Source organism: Branchiostoma lanceolatum, chromosome 12 (genome assembly GCF_035083965.1).
Source record: "Branchiostoma lanceolatum isolate klBraLanc5 chromosome 12, klBraLanc5.hap2, whole genome shotgun sequence".
NCBI lineage: Eukaryota > Metazoa > Chordata > Leptocardii > Amphioxiformes > Branchiostomatidae > Branchiostoma > Branchiostoma lanceolatum.
In genome coordinates this window covers 1,311,409-1,327,887 of record NC_089733.1, presented here as the reverse complement: position 1 = coordinate 1,327,887, position 16,479 = coordinate 1,311,409, and the positions used below count along the sequence as shown (strand labels likewise).

Sequence of the window (16,479 nt, the reverse complement as noted above, 5' to 3'; positions counted from 1 at the left end):
GTTCACCTATTAGGTCTGACCTGAACCCATGGCGTATTTGAATAATTGCCTTAGCGGCATAATACGGTGGCGTTTCGACCTGGTGATCGCAAAATCAAAGCGGCTTCCGTCCTCGCCCCGCTGGCCAAGCATGACCGCAAGACCGGTGACGAGGCTTGCGAACCCGCCTGAACACAGCACAACTGATCAGAGAGGCCGAGGAAAGAACAGGATGGGCATGGATCATTGATGCTGGCTGTCATGACGCCCCTACGACCATTGAGGTCATGAGTCATGAACTGAACTGAACTGACTTCAACTACGGAATGTGTGTAAATCCAACATCCACCTTCACTGAAACCGGAAACTAATCACACCCAAGTATTTCAGGATTTGAACTTCTCACACTGAAACTCCTGGATGTCAGGCAACAAACAAAGAAACAAACAAACAAACTAACCTGGTGACGAGCTGTGACAGCAGGGCTGTGATGGTGGTGCTGAGTTCAGGCAGGATGTCAGGCAACAAACAAACAAACAAACAAACAAACAAACTGACCTGGTGACGAGCTGTGACAGCAGGGCTGTGATGGTGGTGCTGAGTTCAGGCAGGATGTCAGGCAACAAACAAACAAACAAACAAACAAACAAACTGACCTGGTGACGAGCTGTGACAGCAGGGCTGTGATGGTGGTGCTGAGTTCAGGCAGGACGTCAGGCAACAAACAAACAAACAAACAAACAAACAAACTGACCTGGTGACGAGCTGTGACAGCAGGGCTGTGATGGTGGTGCTGAGTTCAGTCAGGACGTCAGGCAACAAACAAACAAACAAACAAACAAATAAACAAACAAACAAACAAACAAACAAACTGACCTGGAGACGAGCTGTGACAGCAGGGCTGTGATGGTGGTGCTGAGTTCAGTCAGGACGTCAGGCAACAAACAAACAAACAAACAAACAAACTGACCTGGTGACGGGCTGTGACAGCAGGGCTGTGATGGTGGTGCTGAGTTCAGTCAGGACGTCAGGCAACAAACAAACAAACAAACAAACAAACAAACTGACCTGGTGACGAGCTGTGACAGCAGGGCTGTGATGGTGGTGCTGAGTTCAGTCAGGACGTCAGGCAACAAACAAACAAACAAACAAACAAACTGACCTGGTGACGAGCTGTGACAGCAGGGCTGTGATGGTGGTGTTGAGTTCAGTCAGGACGTCAGGCAACAAACAAACAAACAAACAAACAAACAAACAAACTGACCTGGTGACGAGCTGTGATAGCAGGGCTGTGATGGTGGTGCTGAGTTCAGTCAGGACGTCAGGCAACAAACAAACAAACAAACAAACAAACTGACCTGGTGACGAGCTGTGACAGCAGGGCTGTGATGGTGGTGCTGAGTTCAGTCAGGACGTCAGGCAACAAACAAACAAACAAACAAACAAACAAACTGACCTGGTGACGAGCTGTGACAGCAGGGCTGTGATGGTGGTGCTGAGTTCAGTCAGGACGTCAGGCAACAAACAAACAAACAAACAAACAAACTGACCTGGTGACGAGCTGTGACAGCAGGGCTGTGATGGTGGTGCTGAGTTCAGTCAGGACGTCAGGCAACAAACAAACAAACAAACAAACAAACTGACCTGGTGACGAGCTGTGACAGCAGGGCTGTGATGGTGGTGCTGAGTTCAGGCAGGATGTCGGGCCCCGGCTGCTGAATCGGCAGCTGCTGTCGCTGCATCTCCACACGCTTGATCTGCTGCCGGTTGGTCCAGATGATTTCTGCCAGGGCTTCACACCTGACATGGAACAAACAATTAGGGATAGCAGATTTAACACCCCCTGGCAGAACATAAAGAAACTGCACTGCAGAGTTGCAAACAACAAGCTATTAGAAAAGATGGGAGAACTGAGCTGCAACATGTAAATTGTTTCTAACACTGAGTAACAGTCAAGGAACATGTGGACCAAAAAAGATAGTGTAGGTGCAAGAAACTTTTACCCATGAAAGAACCTAATAGTAAACAATGTTTTGGCAAGAGAAAACACGGGGTGGGTGTCAGTACAGAAAATCCAGGTCCGGTCCAGGTCCAGGTCCAGGTCCAGAGAGTCGGGACCAGGTCCGGACCTGGACCTGATTATAGTAGTGCAGCAGTACATCATATTTTGGAGAGCGGGACACAGGTACAGGTCTTTTCTGAGTCCTACATATAATGTTCAAATTATATATTAGAATGATACAAGTGTATACTAATGTGCAGAAAGGAAACGAAGATGTAACAAAACATGCAACCTTTTATTCCAAGGTAATTTTTATCCCAGGAATAAAGGATTAGAGCAAAGTCCCTCTTGGGGTACAATATACTAGGGGTCACCAATTATTTTGGTCACATCCTGCCCCGGGCCAGCTTTTTTTAAAGCGTCTTGTTAGATATGATTCACAGCTAACCTCTTCGAAAGAGAGCAAGACCAGTAACATTGTTATGTATTATTACATGTATGTGACCGCCTGCTGGTAGCCTGGTACTGTGAATTTTCTAATTCTTGGGAACAGGAAGATAAAAAGGTAAAAGAAATGCATTATTTGGTTGTTTCAGCTTTTAAGGATAAAATGCATGGAAATTTTTCTTGTTCTTTCACTGAAAGCGGCATTTGGCAAAATTTGTAAACAAATCAGTATCAATTGCTCTGTAAAAGTCTAAGTTTGATCGCGGAATGTGATGTACCGTAAAATTCCTATGTAAGTACACACCCCTCCTAACATACGCACCCCCGGTTTGGGGACGATTGCGGGCCTTACTCAGTGAGTTGAAACGTTCAGGGGAAAAACCCTCCTAACGTACGCACCCCCTCTCCAGATTTCGGTGGATAGTTAGAGGTTGACATGATCATCCGTCTGATGATGTTTACCGACTTAAAGGGTTATTGAGAAAATGTTTCTGGGTAGAAAATGTCAAACAATTTAAATTATATGTATTACTCATTCTTTATTACTGATTGATTTTGTGGTAGCATTCCACACTTCATTTGCATGAAGATGTACCATACTCTCAAGCTGATGAGGAAGAACCCCTCCTAACGTACGCACCCCGACTTTGGCATCGGCCTGGAGTACCTGCTTGCGACTTGAAAAGTTAAAAAAAGTGCGTACGTAAATCGACGTCGCCACACCCTTATCGACGTCGCCACACCCTTGAACATGACGCGGTTCCCTTCGGCAACATTTTGGTCGCTTACGGTCCGAATCGGGGGTGGTCACGGTCACAGAAGACATGTGGTCGTCTTGGACACATCGCTTATGCACTTGTGTCTATGGAGGAAAAAATCGGGACCGACCGAAAGTGGTCGTCCTGATGCGATTTCTCCGAGGAAGAACCCCTCCTAACGTACGCACCCCAACTTTGGCGTCGGCTTGGAGCACCTGCTTGCGACTTGAAAAGTTTAAAAAGTGCTTACGTAAATAGGAATTTTACGGTAAGTTGCTACTGTGTTGATATTTGAATGATATACATCTACTTTGTATGTATTTATTGAGATTGACATAACACGTGACTACCGTATTTTCTCAATTAAAGTATGCACCCTAATTAAAGTACGCACCCCCGATTAGGGCAAAATTCCAGGCAAATTTGCGGCCTTGAAACGTAAAATGAGAAAACCCGAATAAAGTATGCACCTTCTCCAGGCCGATGCCACAGTTGAAATGTTCCGACAGGTACATGTCCTGGAGGCGGTTACTACCACAAATAATTGTAAAAATGCATTTAAATCGTTTAATAAGTGATTGTGTCGTAACTTGTTGCAGTATTCTACCCGGAACTGTTTCATCCTTTACAAAACATGTTGAACTTCATCATGGTTACCCTGCTCGGTTCATATAATATCGCCGGCTGTGAGGTACAGATTTGCAAATCATCGGAGGAAAATTGCGATCATATCTACAACACTGGGTAAGAATGATGTGATCAGAAAACACTCCCGATACTGGCGAAATATAATTATTTCTTGATATAAATCCAAAGAACACAACAACTTCAAAATAACATAATTTTCACGGCAACGCATATCATCCCGATCGGCCTGGCAGACAACTTGCCGTTAAAAGAAACGGGCTGATGGCGAAAATCGTCTCCTTCTTATATATTTAGGCGGCCTACTTTCTTATAATTTTCATGTAAGACCGAAGAATGATTATATAAGTTCGAGACCCATGGCCAGTATTTCCCATGGTCAAATACGCCGTTACATCCAACCGAAAACTGGAAAACCGCTGCTCAGACACTCCCGCCAAGCCTGACACCCGCAGTGGCTTGGATTGCGTAATAGTATGCAAATATTGACGTAATTGCGATAGGCGTCTCTTATTGGCTGCTGCTAAATTTGTGGCAGGAAATGGAGGCGGCGAGACAGGGCACGTTTCTATGTCCGAGCTTTGATATACCTGCTGAAATTATGCGTATTATGCCGTTCATATCGGTGCATACGCAGAATTTAACTGGCCAACGTTAAAATAAAGGAGTCCTCTGTCAAATAGTCCGCTTTGAAGATGTTTTAGGGTGCATTTTTATCGAAAATTTTGCCGCCGAAGTTACCAGAAGTGCCTCAAAACAACAACATCGTCACCGGGATCGGGATTTGTATTTCTTCTTCGAAAATCACAAAATAAACGTATTCATTCGGGCACTGGGATCGGCTGTGTGCCGAACCATGCCGGAGGCATGACTTGATCCGGGCGCCGGGTGCTGAGTACGTCAGATTTCTTGTGTACTAGTACGGTACGCCTATTTTTTGTGTTAATATAAATGATACACATACGAAACACTGTCATTTATTGAAGTTCAACTTTATTTTCACGCGTCAACATTCTTATCTAAACGTTATATGGACAAATCGGTGTTATTTGAAGGTCCCCTCGTCCTTGTTCCGGCTGGTTTGAGGTTCTGTTCCAATCTGTTGGGACAGTGACCTCAAACAAAGTAAGCACCCCCACTTTGGCGATATCCTGAGACACTTTTTGGATTTTGAAAAGTTTCAAAAGTGCGTACTTTAATCGAGAATGTAAACCCAGACCAGACCGTAAGACTATATATTATCATAATGCAATTTTTCATGCATAACATAACATTGACACACAAATTCCATTTTTTCTACAAAGGCGCCAACAACAAGCATGAGTAAACAGACAGCTCACCACTGCTGTAACAGATCCAGGGTTTCCTCCTGTGGCCCGCCATTTCCCGCCAGCTGCTGCCGTCTCTTCCATTGGATGAGCTCTTCCTCCACGATTCGCTGCTGCAGTTCGCTCAGGTGGTGGAACGTTGTTCTGTGCTTCTCTGCGAGAGTCTACAGTAATAAACATGTACATCTCAGTCATTTGCTGTGTTTTCCATACTTCATGATAGCCAATACACATTGTGAAAAAAAAATTCTATTTTCAATTCTGGTCCAGGCCTGATATAACATTTCATCATGAAACAAGAGTCTTAGGACCCAAAATCTCCATGAAACGTTGTTTTTCTATTAAACCAGTTCCCCCCATTCTATATCGCTCAATGGTATGACCCACACTGCAAGGGGAGAAGTCTGACCTACTTTCGCTATGTGTACTTTCGCTATAAATAGCTACTGACAGGTGGGGTGCCACATGACAACACTGCAGATATAGATTTTCCTCATTACTTATGCAAATTAAGTCCAATTTGCATAATTTGCAGTTCATTGTATACATCTCTGCTTAAGCTACCTGCATAGTAAATAACATGAAAATCTGTCGCTCCTTTCTTCAGTTATTCTCCTTTGAAGATTTTGACAAATACGCCATTGCAGTTCCAGTGACACATACCAGGGGCCCCAAAATCGACCTTGACCTTTCTCCTCCCAGCACCTACCCACATACCAAAAATCATTTCAATCCATCCACACGTTCTTCAGTTATGCTGATTTTAAGCGTACGGTGACACATACATACAAACACGGTGACACAAACATACACACACGCGCACACACACACAAACACAATAACTTCGCATGATTTGCACTTCAGTGTGTACATCTCCGTCCAACCTACCAGCGTACCAAATAACATGAAAATCTGTTGTTCCTCTCTTCAGTTAAACCCCTTTAGAACATTTTTACAAATAGGCCATTGCAGTTCCAGGGACACAAACCAGGGGGCCCAAAATCGACCTTGACCATTCTCCTCCCAGCGCATACCCACATACCAAATATCATTACAATCCATCTACACGTTCTACAGTTATGCTGACTTAAAGCATCCGACGACACACATGCAAACGATTTACCTCATAACTTATGCAAATTCGGTCTCATTTGCATAGTTTGCACTTAAGTGTGTACAACTTGGTCTAACCTACCTGTGTACCAAAGAACATGACGATCTGTCCATCCACTCTTCAGTTCTTCTACATTTAAGATTTTAACAAATACGCCATTGCAGTTCCAGTCACACATGCCAGGAAGCCCAAAATCGACCTTGACCTTCCTCCACCTGACACCCACCCACATACCAAAAATCATTTCAATCCATGTACAGGTTCTACAGTTATGGCGACTTTAAGCTTCCGGTGACACAAACATACACACAGACACCAAACGCAAGCAAAACAGTATCTCATGAAAAAGCCTTTTTTCATGGAGATAATAAGCAAAATTTAGTGTATTTCATCTTGGAAAAAACGATGCATACGAGCCGTACAGTCGATGTCATGACTTATCTAGACTTAGATCCTCCCGTGCCAATATACAATAGTCTGTAACATGCTATCAAAGAGATCTGGGAAGTTTACAAAATTAGCATGTTTATGAAAATGCCCATCATCGTAAATCCGCTCCAAAAATGACATCGTTGGTGGTATAAATTGGCACATGTCGCAGTTCTCTCACAAAATGACATACAGTAGAAACCGCTTATTTGCAATGCCCATTTGTCAGCACAATTTTCCCGATTACCCGGCTTTGCCGATTATGAGGTGTTAGCTCAAACTGACCCAATTGAATCTACGGGACAGAAAATCGAACAATGGCGTTAATGGGAAATGGTTTGGGATTTCACAATCCTTTGCAGTTCGCCGGGCTTTGCAACAAAGCGTATTGCAATTAACTGGTTTCTACTGTAGTTCCCTGTTCTCCAAGGAGATTGGTAATTGCAGCTATAACGTTACATGTGCAAGGCAACAGCTGGCTGTGGCCTTTTGTCGCTGTTGGGGTCGTCACTTCAGAGCGATTGGGCTTCTACGCCTGGCCGGGTGCCGCACGCGCGTGCGGGGCGTGTTTCTCATAAAGGCGTGAGTTTTCACAGTTGATCAAGAACTACGTTGAAAGCAATTTTTTTAAACAATAGAAAATCGCTTTTAAGTGATTCTAAAAAGCGATACTACAAGCTATAAGTAACGTAATAAAAAGTGATATTTGGAGAACAATGCCTCCAGAAAAGCGATATGCTTCAAATGCTTCTTGTCAGTTAGCGATATGTAAGTGATTTTTGGTTCTACTAGTGTTTGAATTTGATGTCAGCTGTGATCAGTCTATGAACCATCCCTTAATATCATAAACTTAAGGTTCAATTACATATAATACCCCTTCCAGAGAGAGGAGACCATTGAGCGACGGTGGATGGACCAAAAATCTGACAAAAATGGTCTTTGTCCTGAGAAAAGGGAGCCTATTGTGTGAGCATGAGTCTGAACGGTTCCGTACAATTCTCATCTGCAGCAGCTGCTGGGCCTCCTGCTGTAAGAGGGTGTCCACCTCCAGCTTCTTGTTCTTCAACGTCGTTTCGTTCAGCACCCTGGTGGGGTCCTGCGCAGGCTGCTGCTGCACCTGCTGTAGCTGGGCTGTATGGTGGAACACAGGTGGGAGACAATTGGCAATGCTGCATTGTGTGGTGAAACATAGGTGGGAGACAACTGGCACTGTTTATTAAACCTTCCCTGTCATGCATCTCTGCAGCATTACTATACAGTTTTATTGATCAAATTAAATCCTATTTCGTTGTCAGTGATAGAGACAGTGTGGACTTAAGCAATGTTATTAACAGCCAAGAGGATGGACTGGTACTGGTCATGAAAATCACTCTGAATCAGACAATCACTGATAGAAATGATCAAATTTGCAAACCTGCTAGAATCAGATTTAGACCTGAACCAGGTACAGAACATGTAATTGGTTTTGAATCATCCACCACAAAAACAAAGACTATACAGCATTTAGCCGATGTATCACTTTGGCCGTCATTAGTTGAAATACAATGCATACAAAAGACCTGTCCCGGGCTGAAACAACCAATTAAACAAACAAACAAACAAACAAACAAACATGTACAGACCTTGTAACCTGATGCTTTCCTGATACTGAATGACAAAAAACTCTTGTTTCTGCTGCATGACTCTCAGGTCGTTCTCTGTTTCCTGTGTGAACTGTTTCAGCAGCTGGAAGGCTTCCGAGATTTTCCTGTTGGTTTCTGAGCGAGCGGCCCCCTCTGCAGTCATGATCTCCTGATTCATCTGAGAAAAAAATCAAGCCAAGTTACATTTGGATGATTGAATGTACTGTAGCAAAGGATGTATGCTAGTGGCTATGACGAATAATAAAAAAATCAAAAACTTAAACTGTGAAAATTAATATCTTTGATACATTACAAAATTTAATCATTGAAAATTTCAAAAGGGCCTTTTCTTGCCTTACCCCAGTAGCCTGGTCCACCAACGCCTGTTCTGTTGAGATACAGCGCTTAATGATGCGGACTAAGTCAAGGGGGTTGCTGCCATAATTTTTCTGCAATGAAAAAAAAAATTGTAACATCGCAACATTCTTCACTGTTTCAGGTAGCTCGAAACAAGCTCATATAAAACATCTACCCTTGCTAGATCACCTGTTTTTTCGAACCTACAATTTAACTTTCAAAGTCAGAATACTGGACACTGAGCAGGACTACTTTATGAGAGGTTTAAAGGAGGCCATATACATCAGGACACTCCAGCCATCACTCAACAGAGACAGTGGGCGTTATAAACTTCCTGGCACGTTTGACCAATTGCTGACGTCACGTATCCGCAATGACATGTGTCAATAAAGTCATGTGTCTTTAACTCTCGCGAGGTTACGTTTGACAGTGATTGGTCATTATTGATCCTGAAGAAGGCGACGGTGGTCGTCGAAAATTTGATCCGTGAATACCTTAGTGTTGGTAGAAAGTTTAGCATTGTATCATAAATTTAACTTCCTATCATAGTAGGATTGGTCAGTCGACCAATCGTAGGGAATTACGCTGAGGAAGCGACCTTCGACCTCCGCTCGTGTCGCCTTCATAATAGCGACATCCGCCGTCCGTACGGCTGGACTAGCCTCCCGCTCAATGTTACGTCGAAACTGTTCCCCTCTCGAGTCTTCACGAAGCATTTCAACCTACCGTGCGGTGCTCCCCAACTACCAAGAAACTTGCGGGTTGCCGTCCCCGTTGGGCCCGACGCGGATTCAGACAGCTGCAGCAGGGCCGCGGTGTGCAAGTACAGCAGCGTGCATGGGCCGCCAGTAACGTTGCCCACCTGGATTCGCAGTTCTAAGCGAGAGGCTCCACCCGACCCTGAGTCTCTACACTGTCCGTAATCCTTGGCGACGTCCTGCAGCGAGTTTTCTTCACCAGCCTGGGACCGCACACCCGTTCCTGCCTGCTCCTAAGTTTGTGCTCCAACGTCCACACAGGAGTCTACAGACCGGAACGACAGACCCCCCCTCCCCCTCCCCATTTCCCGCCGGTGATGCCGGGTCTCGCGAGAGAGGCTCCGCGAGACGCCCGAGACTTTGGCAGCCATGTTTCTTCTCGTGAACTACGTAAACAATTTCTCCACGAGCAGTCCTTCCTCAGCGCCCGCCTTTCTCCCTCCCCACCCGTACCTACACGGACTCGAGGCTGCGATGTGCATCTACAGCAGCTTGCACAAGGCTACCAGTACACCCACTCCATGTCGACGCGAAGTTTACTTCCGGCCCGACTCGGAGTTCGCGGCAGCGCCCTGCGCGACATTGTCTCCAGCCTGGGATCGCCGAACCGCAACTACTGAACTTAGAGTAGAGTAGAATAGATTAGAGTAGTTTAGCACAGCCAGATTGACAGTGCATCAAGACCAGCTCCAGCTGTGCACCGAAGACCCACAGTACCCGCCCACGGCCCACTTCACAGTACTAAGTGAGAGCAACACGCCGACGCACTATTTCCGGCCTGACTCTATGCTGTTCGACAGTGCACGGTGACGTCTGCGGCCCGTTCTTCGCCAGTCCTGGACTGTCTTGCATGAACTCGAATATCTAGCTACTTCCTAATTTAGATTTAGCACTACCCTACAACTAACTACATTTCCGCTACGCGGTTTGGGGCCCTCACTTCTTTCGGCTTGGCCGTTGATGTCTTTGTACAACCAATAAGCCTCTATCACAGAGCAGACGCACATATTAAAGACATCACATGCCCCAAACCGCGTAGCTCTCTTCTTGTATTGTATATGTGTACGTAAGTGTAATTATAGTAGGATTGGTCAGTCGACCAACTGTAGGGAATTACGCTGAGGAAGTGACCTTCGACCTCCGCTCGTGTCGCCTTCATAATAGCGCCATCCGCCGTCCGTACGGCTGGACTCGCCTCCCGCTCAATGTTACCACCGTCCCGCCCCTGCTGCAATTTCGTTTCTTTAACGAACGATCAGAATTGTGTAAATTTACCAATACCGTACGTAAATGCTACACTGCAGTTTGTGTTGTAACCGCCGGCCGCCAAGACCACAGTCCTTGGCCGTTGATGTCTTTGTACAACCAATAAGCCTCTATCACAGAGCAGACGCACATATTAAAGACATCACATGCCCCAAACCGCGTAGCTCTCTTCTTGTATTGTATATGTGTACGTAAGTGTAATTTAGTTTCCCAGGTTCTTCCTACTTACTGTGAAGTGGTCGGCGATTTCTTTCATCTTGAGTCTGAGCAGGAAGTCTGAGTCAGACAGCTGGTCGTACTTGTACTGGAGTTGTTTGATGAGTGCATCCAGGATCATGCGGGCCTTACCCTCGTGGCCTCGCACATCAGGGTCAATATCCTGCCTGTACAGCACACAAATGATTAGGAACACAAAACTTTGGAAATCAATTTCAGCTGATTATGTCTCTGAACATACTACTCTAAAGTCTAATTCTAAATACCTTTAAGATCGTGGGCATTTAATGTCACGTCAGGTGTGGTTGTTAATTCATGGTTGAAACAAGGGGGAACAGAACAAAACAGAACAGAACAAGACAGACCAAGCATTTTTGCAGCTGTTTAACTTTGCGATGAAGAGGTTACCGCGAAAACCATGAACAATATATAATCATACATCCACAACATTGTTGATATTTTCAATGTATCAAGTGCAATGTATCATATATCATTAAACAATTTTCCTTTGAAGCAATGCTTGGAACTTTTCATGATCGTACATTCATGGCTTGAGCATGGCTACTTACATGTACAGTACATGTATATGAGTAGGACTTGTAGGAGGTAAAAAAAAGGCTGAAATTTCCTTTCATCATTATTTTGTCCATTGGTCTTCAAATTCAATAGATATAAAACTTTGGATCATGGTAGGACTAAATCCAATGTATGCACTATGGATTTTGCATATTGTACCAACTATACTGAAGAAACACACCCACCATGGTTGGTCTTCTATCCAGTGAGCGAAGTAGTGCCGTACTTCAATGGGGAAGTGTGTGCCATACAGGTTCTGCATCTGCTGCAGTGCGTCCCCCTGCAGCGTCTGTGCTTTGGCCCAAAGTGCCATCTTCTTGTTCAGTTGTCACTTGCAGTTCAAACTATAACCTTAAAAACAAAGAGAACTAGAGTTCCACGACCTCATACCTTCGCCGAATAATATTGAAATTACAGACTGATGCAAGTACGGGGCAAAAGCTAGGTTGCACATCGGCTTTTTAGCGAATGCCCACAAACGCCCACTCTGGCGAAGTCCGCGCTGAACGAATCTAATTTTTTTTGCTTGGAATATGTTCAGGCGGGGCTCCCATTTATCAATCCTGAGTTTCAAGTCAATCCATCGATCCGAAGTTAAATATAGCGAACTTGAAGATTTTTACCTGGCTTTTTAGCGAATGCCCAGCAAAAAAGGCTTTTTAGCGAATGCTCAATATATCAGCCAAAATATCGGCCATCGTGACACCGACGCTAAATCTAACACTGTAAACATGTTCAACAAGTTGTCCCCTGAATGTGTACTCAATTTCCGTGCTTTACACGCCTGTAAAGTCACTTTATTTTACAAAATACACGGCGTGGGAATCCACGGCCTCGGACGTACAAATCCAATATGGCGGCTCATTTGCATATTTGGGACAGATTACCAGCGGCCTCTACCCTGTATACGGGCCGCGCCGTGTATTTCGTAAAATAAAGTGACTTTACAGGCGTGTACAGCACGGAAACTGAGTACACCGGGGACAACTTGTTGAACATGTTTATGGTGTTAGATTTAGCGCCCGTGTCACGATGGCCGATATTTTGGCTGATATATTGGGCATTCGCTAAAAAGCCATTTTTTTGCTGGGCATTCACTAAAATTTAGTAAAAAGCCAGGTAAGAATCTTCAAGTTCGCTTTATCTACCTTTGGATGGATGGATTGACTTGAAACTCAGGATTAATTATTCGGAGCACAACCTGAACATATTCTGATCCAAAAAAATTAGATTTGTGCAGCGCGGACTTATTGTGTTCACTAACAGACACACAGACAGGCATTAAAGTATAACCTTCTTGACGAGGGCAACTACCAGACTACATCCTGTAATCCATATTACATCCACCCTTCATCAAATACTTCTTCAGCAATACGTATCCATCAGGGATACTCTTAGTACACACTTCCACTCAACCCCCCTGTACACCATACAGTATGACGTATACTAATAAATCACCTCTTCCTTCCCAGATGTAACATGATTAACTCACCTACCCTGGACACCGTCCTATTCCCATTTTGTGACACTGGACTAATGACTGTTCTTCCTCATATGAAGCAGTGTATATCCAACTTTCGTCTCCCTCCACCACATTCAACACCACTTTCTGCTGCTACCTTTCTCATACCACTGCCTACAGCTGACTGACAAGTCAATTTGTCCCAGCAACTACGTTTCCTGCCTCCAACATGACAACTAAGCACCCCTACCACTTATCCATTACTCCTCGAAACAACACCGCCAACACATCCCAGCCAGTACACATACTGAGCATACAATATAACACATTTCTACACTTTTCTCGTTAATTATGCAAATTACTTCGCCCAAAATCTAATCATCTTGAGATTTCCCATATACCCACCAACACACCAAATACGACAACAATCCATCAAGGCGTTCTCGACTTCTCGTGTTCACTAACAGACACACAGACAAGCATTAAATTATAACCTTCTTGACGAATGTAATAAATTTGGTATCATATGGGAAAGAAGATCACACAAGACTATCAATGATATGTTAAGACACAGCGGAGAAATGATCGACCAAAGTTAAGTTTCCAAACTTTTTGTGCTGAGTGTACTAAACAGTAAAGGCTAATAAAGTAAATCTGTATTTAGATGTTTAGTCTTCTAATAATGCTATTAAAAGTTGCTATGTCAGGCTGAGTATGTATGCACTCTGTACAGCAGAAGCCGTTACATATGGACTATAACATTCCAAGTTAATTTTTCAAATTGCAGGTAAAATTTTTGCCAACTTGCAATTTTGCAAGTAACCCCAAAATGTATTTCTATCCCTGCTGTACCTGATGTTACGTTTAGGTACGCAACACTATGCACAACCGTTAACAGCTCCTCGAGTCATGCTGTCCACATACAAACTCACATCCACTGCAGTACTGCAGAAAAGCGCCAGATGAATAATTTTCGAACTTGACCTCCGTTCCCACAACCACTTCTCACCTACCAAAAGTCATGAAGATCCATCAACGTCTCTGTCACCTTTTTTGCCTACATACAAACACACAAACATACAAAGTCCGCTGCAGTACTATTGGAAAACGCCAGGTGAACGATTTTTGAACTTGACCTTTCTTTGCACAACCAATACACACCTACCAAAAATCATGAAGATCCATCAAAGGTTTCTCGAGTTATGCTCTTGACATATATACAGACCCACCGTATACAGCTGACGTAACCGAAAACATAATCTTCTCAGCGAAGATAAAAATGACACAAAACAGAGAGGGTGGTGGGCGGAGATTTGGTATGGAGGGGGGCGGGGGTAAGATAACGTTGCAGCAGACTGACTGAATGATCAACATGCCATGTTGAGCACCGAAGGAACGAGGCATCGCCAGGGAAAATTTTGAAATCTTGACCGTCTGAAACCTGACTTCCTTCATTTTGAGGGGCGAATTTTACTGGTAGACTATTCTTGACGACATCTCCATTAGGCCACACCAATTTAATTTCTTGGTTAACGGATTTTTATTTAAAAAAAAAAAAATTTAGAAAAAAAAAATCATGAAAACAAAAGGCTGGCCCAGCCTTCTGGCCCAGCCTTCTGTTTTCATGATTTTTTATTTTCTAAAATTTTTTTTTTTTGGAAAATAAAAATCCGTTAACTAAGAAATTAAATTGCTGTGGCCTTAGTTACAAAAACAGAATCGGCAAAGAAAATTTAGCACAACGAAACTTTATCACGTATCTATGTCCGACAAGGATAACTTTGGTCGGCAAAAATAAAACAAATGCATCCTTTATTATTAAAACATAATGAAAAATTCGACACCCTACTTTTAGAAAGAACGCCATAAAGACATCCTATTTTTTGGTCCAATGTTTTCCCTGGTAACTTTCTCTGGTAACATCACTGAGTGTGTTCAAATGTTGCCGATTCGAGCATTCGTTTCCAACAGCCGCTTCGTTGCACTATTATTTTCGATAAAATCTCGCAAATTTACATTTAGTTGACATCTCGAGAAATAGCGAGACTCGCATGTCATTGGTCAATTTTCCTTGATGCAGCGCAGACGGGCGCTGTTATTGGTGGAATCAAATATCTGACATCTCATTACCATTTTCCGTGGGAATAAAATGCATATTACTCGGCCGGCTTGAAACTTTAATAATTTACAGAAATTACAGAAAGCCTGATAGCTTAGGAGTATTTCGGAATTTTTAGGGTTTATTGGCAATAACTGACGGTGAAATGTCAGCCCAGTGCGACCGACCAGAACTATAGTGGGGAGGGGGACGTGATGCCGATTTTTCAACTCCACGGCCACCATGGTCACTTGTAACCACGTTGCTCTTTTAAGACTTTTGTTTGGTCGGTGTTGTTACCGGCCGCTGGCGGGCATTAGAAATGATCTAAATCAGCCTCGGCGCAAACTTTCGCTGATTTTCTGAAGATTTTTGCAAATTCCTAGGTCTGTCTTTATCTTTTCACGTCGATTTTTGTCCGTCAAAGACGACGGAAAAGGCAGTATTTTTGTCCGTCATGAGCGGCAAAATTCCGTCAAATGATGGAATGACGTACGCTAGCTACCACACTGACTGTTACTCAACCCTCTAAAAACTATTTCCTGCATTTTTAGGGGCAAATTTTGCTGGTATTTGGGGGACGAATCCCTCCCGACATATTTTTGGCCGGACACACGCCGATTCTAGGTGAGTCCGCGGACTTGCTTCCAGCAGCCCGGGAAATTTTTTACATCTTTACCCTTTGAAACGCTATTTTCTGCATTAAGAGGGGCAAATGTTGATGGTAGACTTATGCTAAGGTATTGAGAAATGATTTCCTTGGCCCTTCCCCAGGCATCTTTTTTTTTCCTTGGTCCGGTGGTGCGTAGTGGGAGCGGGAGTTAATGAATATGGGCCAAATACATTGTCAATCATATTGCATTACCATGGGAAACACTTCCTTAGTTCCCATAGATTTCAAATTATTTCACACCAGTTCCTGATCCTTAACTTAAGAAAACAATAATTATAGCCGCATGCGTACAATCAGTTTGACATGGCCATGGCCTCAATAGTATAAAAATTTCATTGCTGAAAAAGAAGTTGCAGTAATGCTAACAGTTAATTCTTATACATGTATCATGCTTGGTGATTAACAAAAATGACAAATAGTATATCAAGACCGGTCGACCGTGGGCGAAAGACAAGTCCATGCACAGATGAAAGAAACTCAGAAGGGGGAGGGGCAGAGTGCGAGACGGAACACTTACTTGTTGCTTCCAAACCACAGGAGCCTCGCTTGCCGTCTCCCTCAGATTTCCTAAGACCACAGGAGTGAGTAAAGCACAACCAAAGTGCTAAAGCCGGCAAAAAACATTCCCTGACAACGTGCTTTCCTCTTTTTCTCGGAACAAGAGGAAGTCGCCGCCAGACAGCGTCCGAAACTGCGTTCTGGGAAATTGCTGAAATAGATCCGAGACAACTTGTAACCCACACTGCTAT

General features: G+C 43.8%; 1 protein-coding gene across 2 annotated transcripts in view; it reads right to left on the bottom strand.

Moving 5' to 3' along the window:
* LOC136446205 (signal transducer and activator of transcription 5B-like) overlaps positions 1-16,452 on the bottom strand; it is a 44,301-nt gene extending 27,849 nt beyond the window's left edge. The window contains exons 1-8 of one of the 2 annotated variants that reach the window (XM_066444519.1): positions 16,248-16,452; positions 11,683-11,848; positions 10,935-11,088; positions 8,684-8,773; positions 8,325-8,502; positions 7,697-7,833; positions 5,172-5,323; positions 1,624-1,779 (exon numbers count right to left, since the gene is read on the bottom strand). In XM_066444519.1, coding sequence (XP_066300616.1) covers positions 1,624-1,779; positions 5,172-5,323; positions 7,697-7,833; positions 8,325-8,502; positions 8,684-8,773; positions 10,935-11,088; positions 11,683-11,810 — 995 coding nt within the window. In that variant the 5' untranslated portion in view covers positions 11,811-11,848; positions 16,248-16,452. The remainder of the gene's footprint in view (positions 1-1,623; positions 1,780-5,171; positions 5,324-7,696; positions 7,834-8,324; positions 8,503-8,683; positions 8,774-10,934; positions 11,089-11,682; positions 11,849-16,247) is intronic. The other variant, XM_066444518.1, reaches the window with a different exon arrangement.
* Between the last annotated feature and the right edge of the window lie 27 nt (positions 16,453-16,479).